The sequence below is a fragment of the Salvelinus fontinalis genome, chromosome 25 (assembly GCF_029448725.1).
Source record: "Salvelinus fontinalis isolate EN_2023a chromosome 25, ASM2944872v1, whole genome shotgun sequence".
Classification (NCBI taxonomy): Eukaryota; Metazoa; Chordata; class Actinopteri; order Salmoniformes; family Salmonidae; genus Salvelinus; species Salvelinus fontinalis.
In genome coordinates, this window is record NC_074689.1 from 24,255,533 (window position 1) to 24,270,675 (window position 15,143).

Consider the following 15,143-nt stretch of genomic DNA (forward strand, 5'->3'; position numbering starts at 1 on the left):
CCCTGCCTCAGCACATCCCATGCCTCAGCACATCCCCTGCCTCAGCACATCCCCTCCCTCAGCACATCCCCTGCCTCAGCACATCCCCTCCCTCAGCACATCCCCTGCCTCAGCACATCCCCTGCCTCAGCACATCCCCTGCCTCAGCACATCCCCTGCCTCAGCACATCCCCTGCCTCAGCACATCCCCTGCCTCAGCACATCCCCTGTCTCAGCACATCCCCTGCTTTCCCTCCCCAAAACCTAACTTTCACCATTAGGGAGAAAACAAAACAGACCGTAAATCAGTGATTTGGACCTTCAGCCTACTCCACAACCCACAGTCATTACTCAGGGTGTGTGGGTTGTGGAGTAGTTGTCCACATCCCCCATTTACGGTCTGTTTGTTTTCTCCCTAATGGATGACAGTGGAAGCTATCCTGGAACAGAGAGGTTTAGCAGTCAAATCGCCCGTCCTCCCCCAACACCAGCTACAACAGAGGAGGACACGAACAAGCTGGGAGTAGGAACAGCCTCAAGGAGAAGTAAGGATGACGACAGAGTAGAGTAGACCATGATCATACAATTAGGCTAATGGTCACAGATATTATCAGAACAGATTTTTTATTTTTTTTACTCAGAGTTTTCACGGTTGTTGAACTTTTACTATTCATTAAATTTGACCTTAGTCACCTTGAACAATGAAAAACAGTATGTCTGCCTTTTATCAAATTCACAAAACAGAGCTTTTAGAGAAAGAGGCTTCCTTTGAGGGTTCAGCTTTGATTCGGAGCACCTGCATTAAATCTGAGCAGTAACTGTCAAACGATCACACAGCTGGAGACTGAGTGAGAAGACGAGAGAGAGCGAGAGAGAGTGGAAGAGAGAGAGGGCGAGAGAGAGAGAGAGAGCGAGCAAGACAGAGTGGAAGAGAGAGAGGGCGAGAGAGAGGGAAAGAGCGGAAGAGAGAGATGGCGAGAGAGAGGGACAGAGTGGAAGAGAGAGGATGAAAGAGAGGGAGAGAGAGTGGAAGAGAGAGCAAGAGAGAGCCAGAGAGAGTAGAAGAGAGAGAGGGTGAGAGAGGGCGAGAGAGAGCGAGAGGGAGAGAGAGTGGAAGAGAGAGAGGGCGAGAGAGAGGAAGAGAGAGTGGAAGAGAGAGAGGGCGAGAGAGGGCGAGAGAGAGCGAGAGGGAGAGAGAGTGGAAGAGAGAGAGCAAGAGAGAGTGGAAGAGAGAGAGGGCAAGAGAGAGCGAGAGAGAGTGAAAGAGAGAGGGCGAGAGAGTGGAAGAGAGCCAGGGCGAGAGAGAGCGAGAGATAGTGGAAGAGAGAGGGTGAGAGAGAGCGAGAGAGTGTGGAAGAGAGCGAGAGAGTGTGGAAGAGAGAGGGTGAGAGAGGATGAGAGAGAGAAGGTGAGAGAGAGAAGGTGAGAGAGAGGGTGAGAGAGAGGAAGAGAGAGGGTGAGAGGGTGATGGTGAGAGAGAGAGTGGAAGAGAGAAAGGGCAAGAGAGAGTGGAAGAGAGGGTGAGAGAGAGAGGGTGAGAGAGAGTGGAAGAGAGAGAAAGAGATAAATAGTAACCCTGAGTGTGTAGCCTAACTCAGCGTTTCCCAACCTCGGTCCTGGGTCCTCCTCCCCTCCTGGGTGTATGTTTTGTGTTTTGGCCCTAGCACTACACAGCTGACTAAAATAACCAACTCAGCAACAAGCTTTGATTATTTTAATCAGCTGTCATGACGTTGGCCTGTTGGTGAGGTTTATGACCCCCATAAATACCTTTCCCCCTTTCCTCTCTCTCTCTCTCTACAGAGTGACGATTGGAAAGCCCTTTGTTAACATAGAGAGAGTCTGGTGAACAGAACCATATTTCGGTAATCCAAACAGTAGAAAATATGCATTGGTACTTAAAGAATATGTCAGATCAGTTGTCATCTGAGACATTATTACTGATGATAGGATGACAAACTGTATCTTGGAAAGTCTACACATTCTAGTTATCAGATTCACATGGAATTGTTGTGCAATTTAAATGTTGAAATATGAAACTATTTGTGAAAAGATTAAATGTAATTTTAGCTTCTAAATGAGAATTGTTTCCATAAGGTAAACTCTGTTCACTCAGTGGCCCCGCCCAAGTGAACAGACATTGGTTGTGAACTATGAAACACGCCCTTCTCTCCACCACTATATAAGCACGTTACGAAAATGTAACATTTGTGTTCCCGAGGACGTGAGAACGACGGTCCAGACGTTAAAAGGGCTAATATTAAACTACAGAACTAAGACAACTTCAGTGTGAGCTTAAAGTATGGCAACTTGGTATGCACTTTGAACTCTTATTCACTAAAGAAGTGATACCTCCTAGCCATTGAGCGAGCAGCAGCAGCTGTAAACGTGGGCTAGGAAAGGACGGACAAAGTATCTCTTCTACCAAACACACGACGTTACTACAACACAACCGTTCTACCAGACATTCTTCTGAGGACAGGAAAATCTCTGTTGGGCAACACGGCCTTCCATCTACGACCAACCTATTGAAGCACGGCTCAGAGTAAATATTTCAGGCATTTTCCTTTTCCAAATAGGCGGTTATTTAGAATGATTAAGATACTGTATTTACGATAGCATAGCTTTACAAGGTCCGATCAGAGACCAAATTCCTTTGTTCCTCGGTCTTCCCGCGCTTTCATTCAAAACTCAACCCCCTTTCTTTGTGTAACCAGCCGTCGGTTCCATTTTCTTTTATGACATAATTAGTCATCAATGTATGATCCATCCTGTGTATGTGTAATTCTGTGTGATTGTTTAGGTATTCGGTCAACAAATAATGAAACCAAATTTTGTATTGCTGATTCAACTTGTTAGCCAGGGTTCGTGAAGATAACCAAGAATTCTACGACTTCAGATGAGACTGAATAAGGTGACGATTAAGAATTGACCGCTATTGATGTAGAAGATTACCAGGTCTTTAAGAGTTTATTCGGAAGATAACAGCTCTATAAACATTATTTCGTGGTGCCCCGACTTTCTAGTTAATTACATTTACATCATTAGTTTAATCAGGTAATATTAATTACAGATCAATTATTTTATAGAATAGCATGTCATATCACTTAATCCGGCATAGCAAAGACACGGCACAGCTGTGTAGTGTTAGGGCAAAACCCCAAATGTGCACGCTGTGTGGTCTCTCCCACTGAAACACTGTATCTCATCACAGTCTTTCAGATGATACCCATACCTGGTAATGGGAGAGAAAAGCTCATGGGAAACTAGAAGGGAAACTCAGCCAAGCATCAGCAGCTGTTTTGATGTTAAGCAGTGTGCTTGGTGTCCATGTGACAGTTGAAGGAAGATGGAAGGCAGTGTTCAAAGGAAAGTTATGGTGCCAATCTTGCTTATATCTTGGATTGAGGCCTGCGGTTTTAGTCTGGTGCCATCCTTGTGAATAATGCAAGATCTCCAAAAATAGCATGGGATATGTCAACGTTAGATCACTTTTGAGGCATGAAATGGAATACCAAGACATCTCTCTCCAAACGGGCAGAGGGAAGCAGAAGAGGGGTGGTTGGGCAGGGGGAGGCAGAAGAGGAGTGGTTGGACAGAGGGAAGCAGAAGAGGGGTGGTTGGGCAGGGGGAGGCAGAAGAGGAGTGGTTGGGCAGGGGGAGGCAGAAGAGGGGTGGTTGGGCAGGGGGAAGCAGAAGAGGGGTGGTTGGGCAGGGGGAGGCAGAAGAGGAGTGGTTGGGCAGGGGGAGGCAGGAGAGGAGTGGTTGGGCAGGGGGAGGCAGAAGAGGAGTGGTTGGGCAGGGGGAGGCAGAAGAGGAGTGGTTGGGCAGGGGGAGGCAGAAGAGGAGTGGTTGGGCAGGGGGAGGCAGAAGAGGAGTGGTTGGGCAGGGGGAGGCAGAAGAGGAGTGGTTGGGCAGGGGGAGGCAGAAGAGGGGTGGTTGGGCAGGGGGAAGCAGAAGAGGGGTGGTTGGGCAGGGGGAAGCAGAAGAGGAGTGGTTGGGCAGGGGGAGGCAGAAGAGGAGTGGTTGGGCAGGGGGAGGCAGAAGAGGAGTGGTTGGGCAGGGGGAGGCAGAAGAGGAGTGGTTGGGCAGGGGGAGGCAGAAGAGGAGTGGTTGGGCAGGGGGAGGCAGATGAGGAGTGGTTGGGCAGGGGGAGGCAGAAGAGGAGTGGTTGGGCAGGGGGAAGCAGAAGAGGAGTGGTTGGGCAGGGGGAGGCAGAAGAGGAATGGTTGGGCAGGGGGAGGCAGAAGAGGAGTGGTTGGGCAGGGGGAAGCAGAAGAGGAGTGGTTGGGCAGGGGGAGACAGAAGAGGGGTGGTTGGGCAGGGGGAAGCAGAAGAGGAGTGGTTGGGCAGGGGGAGGCAGAAGAGGAGTGGTTGGGCAGGGGGAGACAGAAGAGGGGTGGTTGGGCAGGGGGAAGCAGAAGAGGAGTGGTTGGGCAGGGGGAGGCAGAAGAGGAGAGGTTGGGCAGGGGGAGGCAGAAGAGGAGTGGTTGGGCAGGGGGAAGCAGAAGAGGAGTGGTTGGGCAGGGGGAGGCAGAAGAGGAGTGGTTGGGCAGGGGGAAGCAGAAGAGGAGTGGTTGGGCAGGGGGAAGCAGAAGAGGAGTGGTTGGGCAGGGGGAGACAGAAGAGGAGAGGTTGGGCAGGGGGAGGCAGAAGAGGAGTGGTTGTAAGAGATACAGACAGGACAACATGCTTTTGAAAGCAAAACTCACTCTGAACTTTTCTAATATAGGCTTCTGAAAACACCTAAACTGGACTGACCACCTGCTCTGATTCTCCACACACACACACACACACACACACACACACACACACACACACACACACACACACACACACACACACACACACACACACACACACACACACACACACACACACACACACACACACACACACACACACACACACACACACACACATCACAACTGCTACTTCCAGACTCTTGATATATGGCTCAATTTACACGACTAATAAAAGGTACTAATGTAACTAAGTCCTCTGCCAGTTGGTTACAGTGGAATAACCTATGTGATCTTATCTAAATGGCTGTGTTAAGATACGGGGGGGGGGGGGGCACAGATCCTTCAATGTGTCAGAAAGCAGTTAACCATTCAGAAGAGGATATATGCTTTCCTCTCAGACGCGGTCCAAGAACGTCAAACCAGATCTGGTTGAGCTAACAGCGTTTCTCAGATAAGAGAACCTGGCTTGAGGGTGGAACGGCATATCTCCACGTCTCCCACCTAACTGGTCCCATTAAGATGAATTGGGTTCTGGATGTGCTGTAGATACCCCTACTGTGTTAGGAGGAGGGAGTTAGAAGGTGTACATTTTGATTTGATTTGTATCTCTTTTAGTCCCCATTTGGACTAATCTTCCAAGAGTCCTTAAACATTAAAATACAATTTATAATACGAACCCATTTTCACATATAACACACTATTACAAACGTACATAATATACTAATATAATGACCCAATAAATACTCAATCTAAAACATATTGATTCTTCATCTACTATAGTCCCACAACATTTCTATGTATTATATTTAAATCGTTTTAAAATAATGTTTAAATGTATATATTGAAAGGTTTCTAGTTTGCTCAGTTAATTTATTCCGTTTCTTTATTGCTCTAAATCAAAATGTTATTTTGCCTATTTCTCTTTTCTGTCTGGATAACGCATAGATGGTGGACAATCTATTCTTGGTATTTACGGAATGTCTGTCTCTTACCAACTGAATACCGTTGTGAATAGAACTTGGCCGTTTTAAATGATGTATATTATGAAATAAAATAAGCATGTTTTTTTTCAATTATCTTATCGATTGATGACCAACCATGAACATTGCGCATGACTGCAACAGAAGAACCATATCTCCACCTTAAAACAATCCTTGCTGCTTTGTTCTGTGCATTCTGCAGCCTCCTGACTTCACTTGATGATGCATTTCCCCAGACCACAGAACAGTAGTTCACCTGACTCTCAATTAATGCTTGTGTTATTTGCTGAAGAATTTTCCCTGGTAAATATTTAGCTATCCTTCTGATTATGCATGCTGTTTTAACGACCATGATAAGCAGTTGTCTAGCTGCACTCACAATAGTTTGGTTTCTGTCACTTCTTCAATTTGTACTCCTCCCATACTTACTTGTATCCCATGCTGTTTTTGCCTTTTCCTAGTGGAACAGACCAACATAACTTTGGTTTTCATGGTGTTTAAAACAAGTTTGTTTTGGCAAACCCACTTCCTGATATTCTCCAAATCTCCTTGTAAAGCTTGCTGTACCTGTTGAACCGATTGTCTTGCTGCATAAATTGTAGTATCATCTGCAAATATAGTAGTTTGTGTTTCAGCTAAGGTATAGGGAATATCGTTGGTATATATTAAATAAAGAAGTGGCCCAAGGCAGCTGCCCTGCGGTATTCCACAGATTAACACATGAGGGGAAGAAAATGAACCATTGATATAGGTGGACTGTTTCCTGTCAGTTAGATATGACTGTACCCAATTCAATGCCACCTCCTTAAAACCATAATGCATTAACTTCTTTGGGATAGGGACGCTGTTTTCACTTTGTAAAAAATCGTTCCCAAATTAAACTGCCTCGTACTCAATTCTTGCTCGTACAATATGCATATTATTATTACTATTGGATAGAAAACACTCTCAAGTTTCTAAAACCGTTTGAATTATATCTGTGAGTAAAACAGAACTCATTTTGCAGCAAACTTCCTGTCAGGAAGTGAAAAATCTGAAATTGAGGCTCTGTTCCAGGGCCTTCCTATTCATTTGCTTGAAATCTATGGATATACATGCACTTCATACGCCTTCCACTAGATGTCAAGAGGCAGTGAGAGGTGGAATGGGGTGTCTAGCTTGATCTGAGGCCGAACAAGAGCTCTTGGAATGACGTGACCACTTATTCCTTTGTTCAGCATGGCGCGGGAAAGAACCCTGGATTGCGTTCTGAAAAGCTTTCGTTATAGACGGCTAATATCTCCGGCTTTGATTTTATTTGATAAATGTGATAATATCATCGTAAAGTATGTTTTTTCAATATAGTTTTATCAGATTATTGAAAGTTTATCGGGAGTTTTGGCTTTTTCCGTTCTCTGCGTTTGGTGATGATGGACAGCTTCGTGCCACTTGGCTAGCTTTGGTTGCTAATTCGACAAGAGAAAAGGACATTCTAAAACCAAACAACGATTGTTCTGGACAAAGGACCCCTTGTACAAGATTCTGATGGAAGCTCAGCAAAAGTAGGAACCATTTATGATGTTATTTCGTATTTCTGTTGAAAATGTTTAGTAATATTTTCCGCCCTGATTTTGGGCGCTGTCTCGCTATAACGTAAGCTGTATGTCGTACTAAAGTTATTTTAAAAAATCTAACACAGCGGTTGCATTAAGAACTAGTGTATCTTTCATTTGCTGTCCAACATGTATTTTTTAGTCAAGTTTATGATAAGTTATTTGGTCAGATTAGGTTAGTGTCAGAAATATATCCGGACATTCTGGGGAAAAGTTGCTACGTTTTTACAATGTATAATCACGGATTTCAGCTCTAAATATGCACATTTTCGAACAAACCATATATGTAGTGTGTAATATGATGTTATAGGACTGTCATCTGATGAAGATTGTGAAGGTTAGTGAATAAATGTATATCTTTTGCTGGTTTTTTCGTTATCGCTACCTTTGCGTTGAATGAATGCGGTTGTGTGGTTGGCTATTGTAGTAAGCTAATATAATGCTATATTGTGTTTTCGCTGTAAAACACTTCAAAAATCTGAAATATTGGCTGGATTCACAAGATGTTTGTCTTTCATTTGCTGTACACCATGTATTTTTCATAAATGTTTTATGATGAGTATTTAGGTATTTCACTTTGGTCTCTGTAATTGTTCTAGCTGGTGGTGAGCTAACATAAATATACGTGGTGTTTTCGCTGTAAAACATTAAAAAAATCGGACATGTTGGCTGGATTCACAAGATGTTTATCTTTCATTTGCTGTATTGGACTTGTTAATGTGTGAAAGTTAAATATTTCTAGAAAATATTTTTTGAATTTTGCGCGCTGCCTTTTCAGTGGAATGTGGGGGGGGTTCCGCTAGTGGAACCCAGGGGCTAGACAGGTTAATTTTGTCAAAATTATTTCATGATCCACTAAATGAAATGCTGCACTGAAATCTAAAAATAGTACACCCACAAACCTGCCATTATCCATAGCATTGAGCCACTGGTCAGTCATGTCAACCAATGCAGTGGTAGTGGAATGGTTTTTGCGATATGCATGCTGATTGGCTGTAATCAGATCATTCTTTTCCATCTACTCCCATATTTGTCTACTCACAATACCCTCCAATATCTTACTGAGTGTAGGGAGTAGACTAATTGGTCGACTATTGGCAGGAGTAATGGGTTCTTTGCAGTCTTTCGGAATAGGACACAGTTTCGCATGCTTCCATGCATTTGCAAACATCCCCTTTTCCAGTGACCAATTAAATATGTATCTCAGTGGAACTGCAATCTGGGGAGCAGCACAGTGAAGCAAAAAATTGTCCATAAGCCCATAACCTGTGGATTTACCACCAGGTAATGACTTCAATAGGTTTAACTCCTCCTCTACTGACACCATTTGCAGACTAAAAGAGCAGATCTTGTTGCTCATAATATGATCATCAATCCATTGGACAATAGCTTGTTTGGAAGAATGTGTGTTTACATTGTTGCTCAGTCATTTAATTTTCTTTGTAAAAAAAAATCTGCTAAATGATTGGCAATATCAACTGGTTTTGTTATTATTCTCCCGCCAACCTCCACACTAGATGTGCATGATGAGATAGATGTACCAAGTAAGCCCTTAACTGTGTTCCATACCTTTTTACAATCATTTTTACAATCAATAAAAGCATTGTTGTAAAATAACTTTTTCAATTTAACTGCATAATTACGTAATGTTCTATAATTCTGTTCATCAATTTCTAATTTTGATTTGGCTGCTAAGACTTTTGCCATATTTCTTTGAGAAAAAGCCTCACCCAGTTCATCATCAATCCATGGAGATGGACGAGCCCCAACAGTACTCTTTCTTACTGGTGCATGATGGTCCATTACCTCAGTGAGCAAATCAGTAAAACATTCTGTAGCGTGATTTAAATCATCCTCTAGATAAATCAGCTCCCAGAGTACAGCAGCCAAATCATTTAGAAATAGCTCATGATTAAATGTTTAAAAAAATGTCTCTTGACCACAATCCTAGGGGGTTTCTTTGGAACCTTGTTGTTCATGGTTATGGTCACAATATTATGGTCTGTCCAGCCCACTGGCATTGGTCTGGCTTTTAAGCATTGCAATGGTATATTACAGAAGATCAGATCAATGCATGTGTCTGAACGATGACCTAACTTAGTTGATGATCTAGTAATATCATTAACCATTTGTTTTAAACCACAGTCCTTGGCATATCTCATCCATTTTGTTCTATTCGAATTATTGTGATCCTTCCAATTTATATTAAAATAACCCAAGATAAATACATCTCTGTTGCTATCTGTGACCTGGTCAAACCCAGTACATAAGTTATCCAGATAGGACACCTTAGAGCTAGGAGGTCTATACACACATCCTACCGATATGGGTGCCTGGTCAGGCAGATGTAGCCCATAGTGCCTCTATTATACATACATTAAGGTCATCCCTCCTCTTAAAAGGTATATTATTCTGAATATACAGTGCTACAGCCCCACCATTCCTGTCCCTGTTCCTTCTCAGTAGACTATATCCTTGAATGTTAATTTGCCCATCATTTACAGATGCATCTAAATGTGTTTCGGTCAAGGCCAAGATATGAATATTATTTATGTTGAACAAGTTAAAAACCTCATGTATTTTGTTAGGAAGGCTACATACATTAACCTGAGCCATATGCAACCCTTTCCTTGTCAAGTGGAGATCAATAGAGCATGTATTCATTATAGTGGAGATCACTAGAGCATGTATTCATTATAGTGGAGATCAATAGAGCATGTATTCATTATAGTGGAGATCACTAGAGCATGTATTCATTATAGTGGAGATCAATAGAGCATGTATTCATTATAGAGGAGATCAATAGAGCATGTATTCATTATAGAGGAGATCAATAGAGCATGTATTCATTATAGTGGAGATCACTAGAGCATGTATTCATTATAGTGGAGATCAATAGAGCATGTATTCATTATAGAGGAGATCAATAGAGCATGTATTCATTATAGAGGAGATCAATAGAGCATGTATTCATTATAGTGCAGATCAATAGAGCATGTATTCATTATAGTGGAGATCAATAGAGCATGTATTCATTATAGTGGAGATCAATAGAGCATGTATTCATTATAGTGGAGATCAATAGAGCATGTATTCATTATAGTGGAGATCAATAGAGCATGTATTCATTATAGTGGAGATCAATAGAGCATGTATTCATTATAGTGGAGATCAATAGAGCATGTATTCATTATAGTGGAGATCAATAGAGCATGTATTCATTATAGAGGAGATCAATAGAGCATGTATTCATTATAGTTGAAGTTGTCATGATACACTACAACACACAAACTCAGATTTAAACATTAAATTAAAATAGTCAGGGAGTTACTCTAGAGTCCCGATACAATTGCCCGTTGATGTAAAGTTTATCCATCACCATGGAGACTCGTTGATTCAGGAAACGCTTTTCCTTCATGATGGGATATAGTTTTTTTTCTCCTTTCATTAATCTCGGTGGAGGAGTGATCATTCATTCCAAAATCAGTGTTTCTGAGTTCTCTGCCCATGTTCTTCATCATTTCCTTTTGCTTAAATTTGTCAAAACATGCAATAATAGCCCGTGGCTTATTTCCAGGGGCTTTACCTCTTCTATGGACTCTGGAGAATGTGGCATTACGCACAACATCAGTGGGCAGTTTTAGTTGAGTTGAAGTAAAGTCTCGGACTGTGTCGTCACAGCCTCTGCTGTTGTCATTCTCCGCTATCCCTGAGAATATTAGATTGTTCCTGCATTGATCGACACCGTACACCAAGCAAGGTTTCTTTAAGTAGTTTGTTCTCCCTTTGCACCACCTCCTCCTTGCTATGAATAGAGTTTACAGAACACCGTGTTCTCTTTCCTTAGATCATCAATCTGACGTTGGCTGAATTCTAGACTGACACATAATGCATTGATGTCCTCTCGTAATATTTCCAATATATCAAGTTTGGCAAGCCTTTCATTGATGGATTTGAACAAGTCAACATCCATATCGTTAAACTTCTCCCCACTCGCCACACACTCTTACTAGGGGATGGTTTGGTTCCATGGTTGATACCTATTGGCCAACCTGGTTTTGGTTTATTTTGTTGATTGGGTTGGTTGCCGTTAACGATGCTTGAATCCTTCGTAACCAGCGACATATTTCTTTGAGTTCGTACGTATCTCTCGTCAATGAATTGATGACGTATTTGATGACGTATGATGACGTATTGATGACGTATGGGGGCGGCAGGTAGCCTAGTGGTTAGAGCGTTGGGCCAATAACCGAAAGGTTGCAAGATCAAATCCCAGAGCTGACAAGGTAAAAATCTGTCGTTCTGCCCCTGAACAAGGAAGTTAACCCACTGTTCCCCAGTAGGCCGTCATTGTAATTTGTTCTTAACTGAAGAATTTGTTCTTAACTGACTTGCCTAGTTAAATTTAAAAAACATTTTTTAAATGTTGTAAAACTATCCTTGTGGGTTTATGAAAGTGTGCTAGAATATGTGTGTACAGGGTTGAGTCTGAGTGTTTTCTGTCACTCACCACGGTGTACTCTCTCTCCTCCACTACCTTCTTCACTTCATCCATAGTTTCTGTGTCATCGAAGGAGTCGTCTCCACTCCCATAGCCAGATGCCTGAAAGAGCATAACAATGGAATCGCTATAGTAACAACCTTGTATTTTCATCACATAACGCTTAAGTTATGACTTTGGAATCTCATTAATAGTTTTACATATTCAATAGGCAGTGAGGAAGAATAGTCTAGATGCTTCTATCACAAGCAAATTGTCTACTGCTTTCCCAAGTATTTAAAAAAAAATATATACACTGCTCAAAAAAATAAAGGGAACACTTAAACAACACAATGTAACTCCAAGTCAATCACACTTCTGTGAAATCAAACTGTCCACTTAGGAAGCAACACTGATTGACAATAAATTTCACATGCTGTTGTGCAAATGTAATAGACAAAAGGTGGAAATTATAGGCAATTAGCAAGACACCCCCCAAAACAGGAGTGATTCTGCAGGTGGTGACCACAGACCACTTCTCAGTTCTATGCTTCCTGGCTGATGTTTTGGTCACTTTTGAATGCTGGCGGTGCTCTCACTCAAGTGGCAGCATGAGACGGAGTCTACAACCCACACAAGTGGCTCAGGTAGTGCAGTTCATCCAGGATGGCACATCAATGCGAACTGTGGCAAAAAGGTTTGCTGTGTCTGTCAGCGTAGTGTCCAGAGCATGCAGGCGCTACCAGGAGACAGGCCAGTACATCAGGAGATGTGGAGGAGGCCGTAGGAGGGCAACAACCCAGCAGCAGGACCGGTACCTCCGCCTTAGTGCAAGGAGGTGCACTGCCAGAGCCCTGCAAAATGACTTCCAGCAGGCCACAAATGTGCATGTGTCAGCATATGGTCTCACAAGGGCTCTGAGGATCTCATCGCGGTACCTAATGGCAGTCAGGCTACCTCTGGCGAGCACATGGAGGGCTGTGCGGCCCCACAAAGAAATGCCACCCCACACCATGACTGACCCATCGCCAAACCGGTCATGCTGGAGGATGTTGCAGGCAGCAGAACGTTCTCCACGGCGTCTCCAGACTCTGTCACGTCTGTCACATGTGCTCATGTGCTCAGTGTGAACCTGCTTTCATCTGTGAAGAGCACAGGGCGCCAGTGGCGAATTTGCCAATCTTGGTGTTCTCTGGCAAATGCAAAACGTGCTGCACGGTGTTGGGCTGTAAGCACAACCCCCACCTGTGGACGTCGGGCCCTCATACCACCCTCATGGAGTCTGTTTCTGACCGTTTGAGCAGACACATGCACAGTTGTGGCCTGCTGGAGGTCATTTTGCAGGGCTCTGGCAGTGCACCTCCTTGCACTAAGGCGGAGGTACCGGTCCTGCTGCTGGGTTGTTGCCCTCCTACGGCCTCCTCCACGTCTCCTGATGTACTGGCCTGTCTCCTGGTAGCGCCTGCATGCTCTGGACACTACGCTGACAGACACAGCAAACCTTTTTGCCACAGTTCGCATTGATGTGCCATCCTGGATGAACTGCACTACCTGAGCCACTTGTGTGGGTTGTAGACTCCGTCTCATGCTACCACTTGAGTGAGAGCACCGCCAGCATTCAAAAGTGACCAAAACATCAGCCAGGAACAATAGGAACTGAGAAGTGGTCTGTGGTCACCACCTGCAGAATCACTCCTGTTTTGGGGGGTGTCTTGCTAATTGCCTATAATTTCCACCTTTTGTCTATTCCATTTGCACAACAGCATGTGAAATTTATTGTCAATCAGTGTTGCTTCCTAAGTGGACAGTTTGATTTCACAGAAGTGTGATTGACTTGGAGTTACATTGTGTTGTTTAAGTGTTCCCTTTATTTTTTTGAGCAGTGTATTTAACTAGGCAAGTCAGTTAAGAACAAATTCTTATTTTACAAGTAGCAATAACGCAGGCTTATGCTTATGCTTAAAAACAGAGAAAAAATATATAAAGAAACTAAATGATGAATATAACAACTGGAGTTAAGTGCTGTTTTCACCACATGCTAATGAATCTTTCAACACACAACTCTGCAATGTCCTCTAACCACCACTAGAGGGGCTGATGGTCCCATTCATCATCAGCATGTCAGGTTTTAGGATGGAGTAGGTAGAATTCAGCACATTACCACTGATGTAGGGTCAGCTTTTACATTTTCTTCATCCTAATGGTGTTAGTATTGGGGGTGGTTGAAATCTGATCTTAGATCAGCGGTTAGAGGTCCATGTACAGTGTCTGTTGTTAACCAATGCGAGATGGTCACTTCCGGCATCCATTCCTTTATGATAACTAATCTGAAAATACTTGATAGTTGATAGCTGTATGATGGAAACCTGGCGAGTCCCACCCAGTCCTACCCAGTCCCACCCAGTCCCACCCAGTCCTACCTAATCCTATCCAGTCATACCCAGTCATACACAGTCCTACCCAGTCCTATCCAGTCATACACAGTCCCACCCAGTCTTACCCAGTCTTACCCAGTCCCACCCAGTTCTACCCAGTCCTACCTAATCCTATCCAGTCATACCCAGTCTTACCTAGTCCTACCCAGTCCTATCCAGTCATACACAGTCCCACCCAGTCGTACCTAGTCCTACCCAGTCCTACCTAATCCTATCCAGTCATACCCAGTCATACACAGTCCTACCCAGTCCTATCCAGTCATACACAGTCCCACCCAGTCTTACCCAGTCTTACCCAGTCCCACCCAGTCCTACCTAATCCTATCCAGTCATACCCAGTCATACACAGTCCTACCCAGTCCTATCCAGTCATACACAGTCCCACCCAGTCTTACCCAGTCTTACCCAGTCCCACCCAGTCTTACCTAGTCCTACCCAGTCCTATCCAGTCATACCCAGTCTTACCCAGTCCCACCCAGTTCTACCCAGTCCTACCTAATCCTATCCAGTCCTACCCAGTCTCACCCAGTCTTACCTAATCCTATCCAGTCATACCCAGTCCTACCCAGTCTCACCCAGTCCTACCCAGTCCCACCCAGTCCTACCTAATCCTACCCAGTCTCACCCAGTCCTACCCAGTCCTACCCTGTCCCACCCATCCTACCCAGTCCTACCCTGTCCTATCCAGTCATACTCAGTCCTACCCAGTCCCACCTAATCCTACCCAGTCCTACCCAGTCCTACCTATTAGGGCTCAAGTGAACAGAAGGCCAGATGTAGTATTGGGAAACACTCACATAAGGGTCGTCCTCTTCACACAGGTCATCTTGGGCTGTGGGGTATCCCTTCAGAACCAGCTGCTGGATACAACCCTGGAGAGAGAGAGAGAGAGATGTTTAGGCACATTAACACTAGTATAAACACTATCAGTA

The 15,143-nt window shown here is 43.9% G+C and overlaps 1 protein-coding gene across 1 annotated transcript in view; it reads right to left on the minus strand.

Annotated features, from left to right (window-relative positions):
- LOC129823006 (collagen alpha-1(XVIII) chain-like) overlaps positions 1–15,143 on the minus strand; it is a 131,276-nt gene that overhangs the window by 59,686 nt on the left and 56,447 nt on the right. Inside the window, exons 4-5 of the mRNA XM_055881659.1 lie at positions 15,009–15,083; positions 11,807–11,899 (exon numbers count right to left, since the gene is read on the minus strand). Of these exons, the coding sequence (XP_055737634.1) occupies positions 11,807–11,899; positions 15,009–15,083 (168 nt within the window). The remainder of the gene's footprint in view (positions 1–11,806; positions 11,900–15,008; positions 15,084–15,143) is intronic.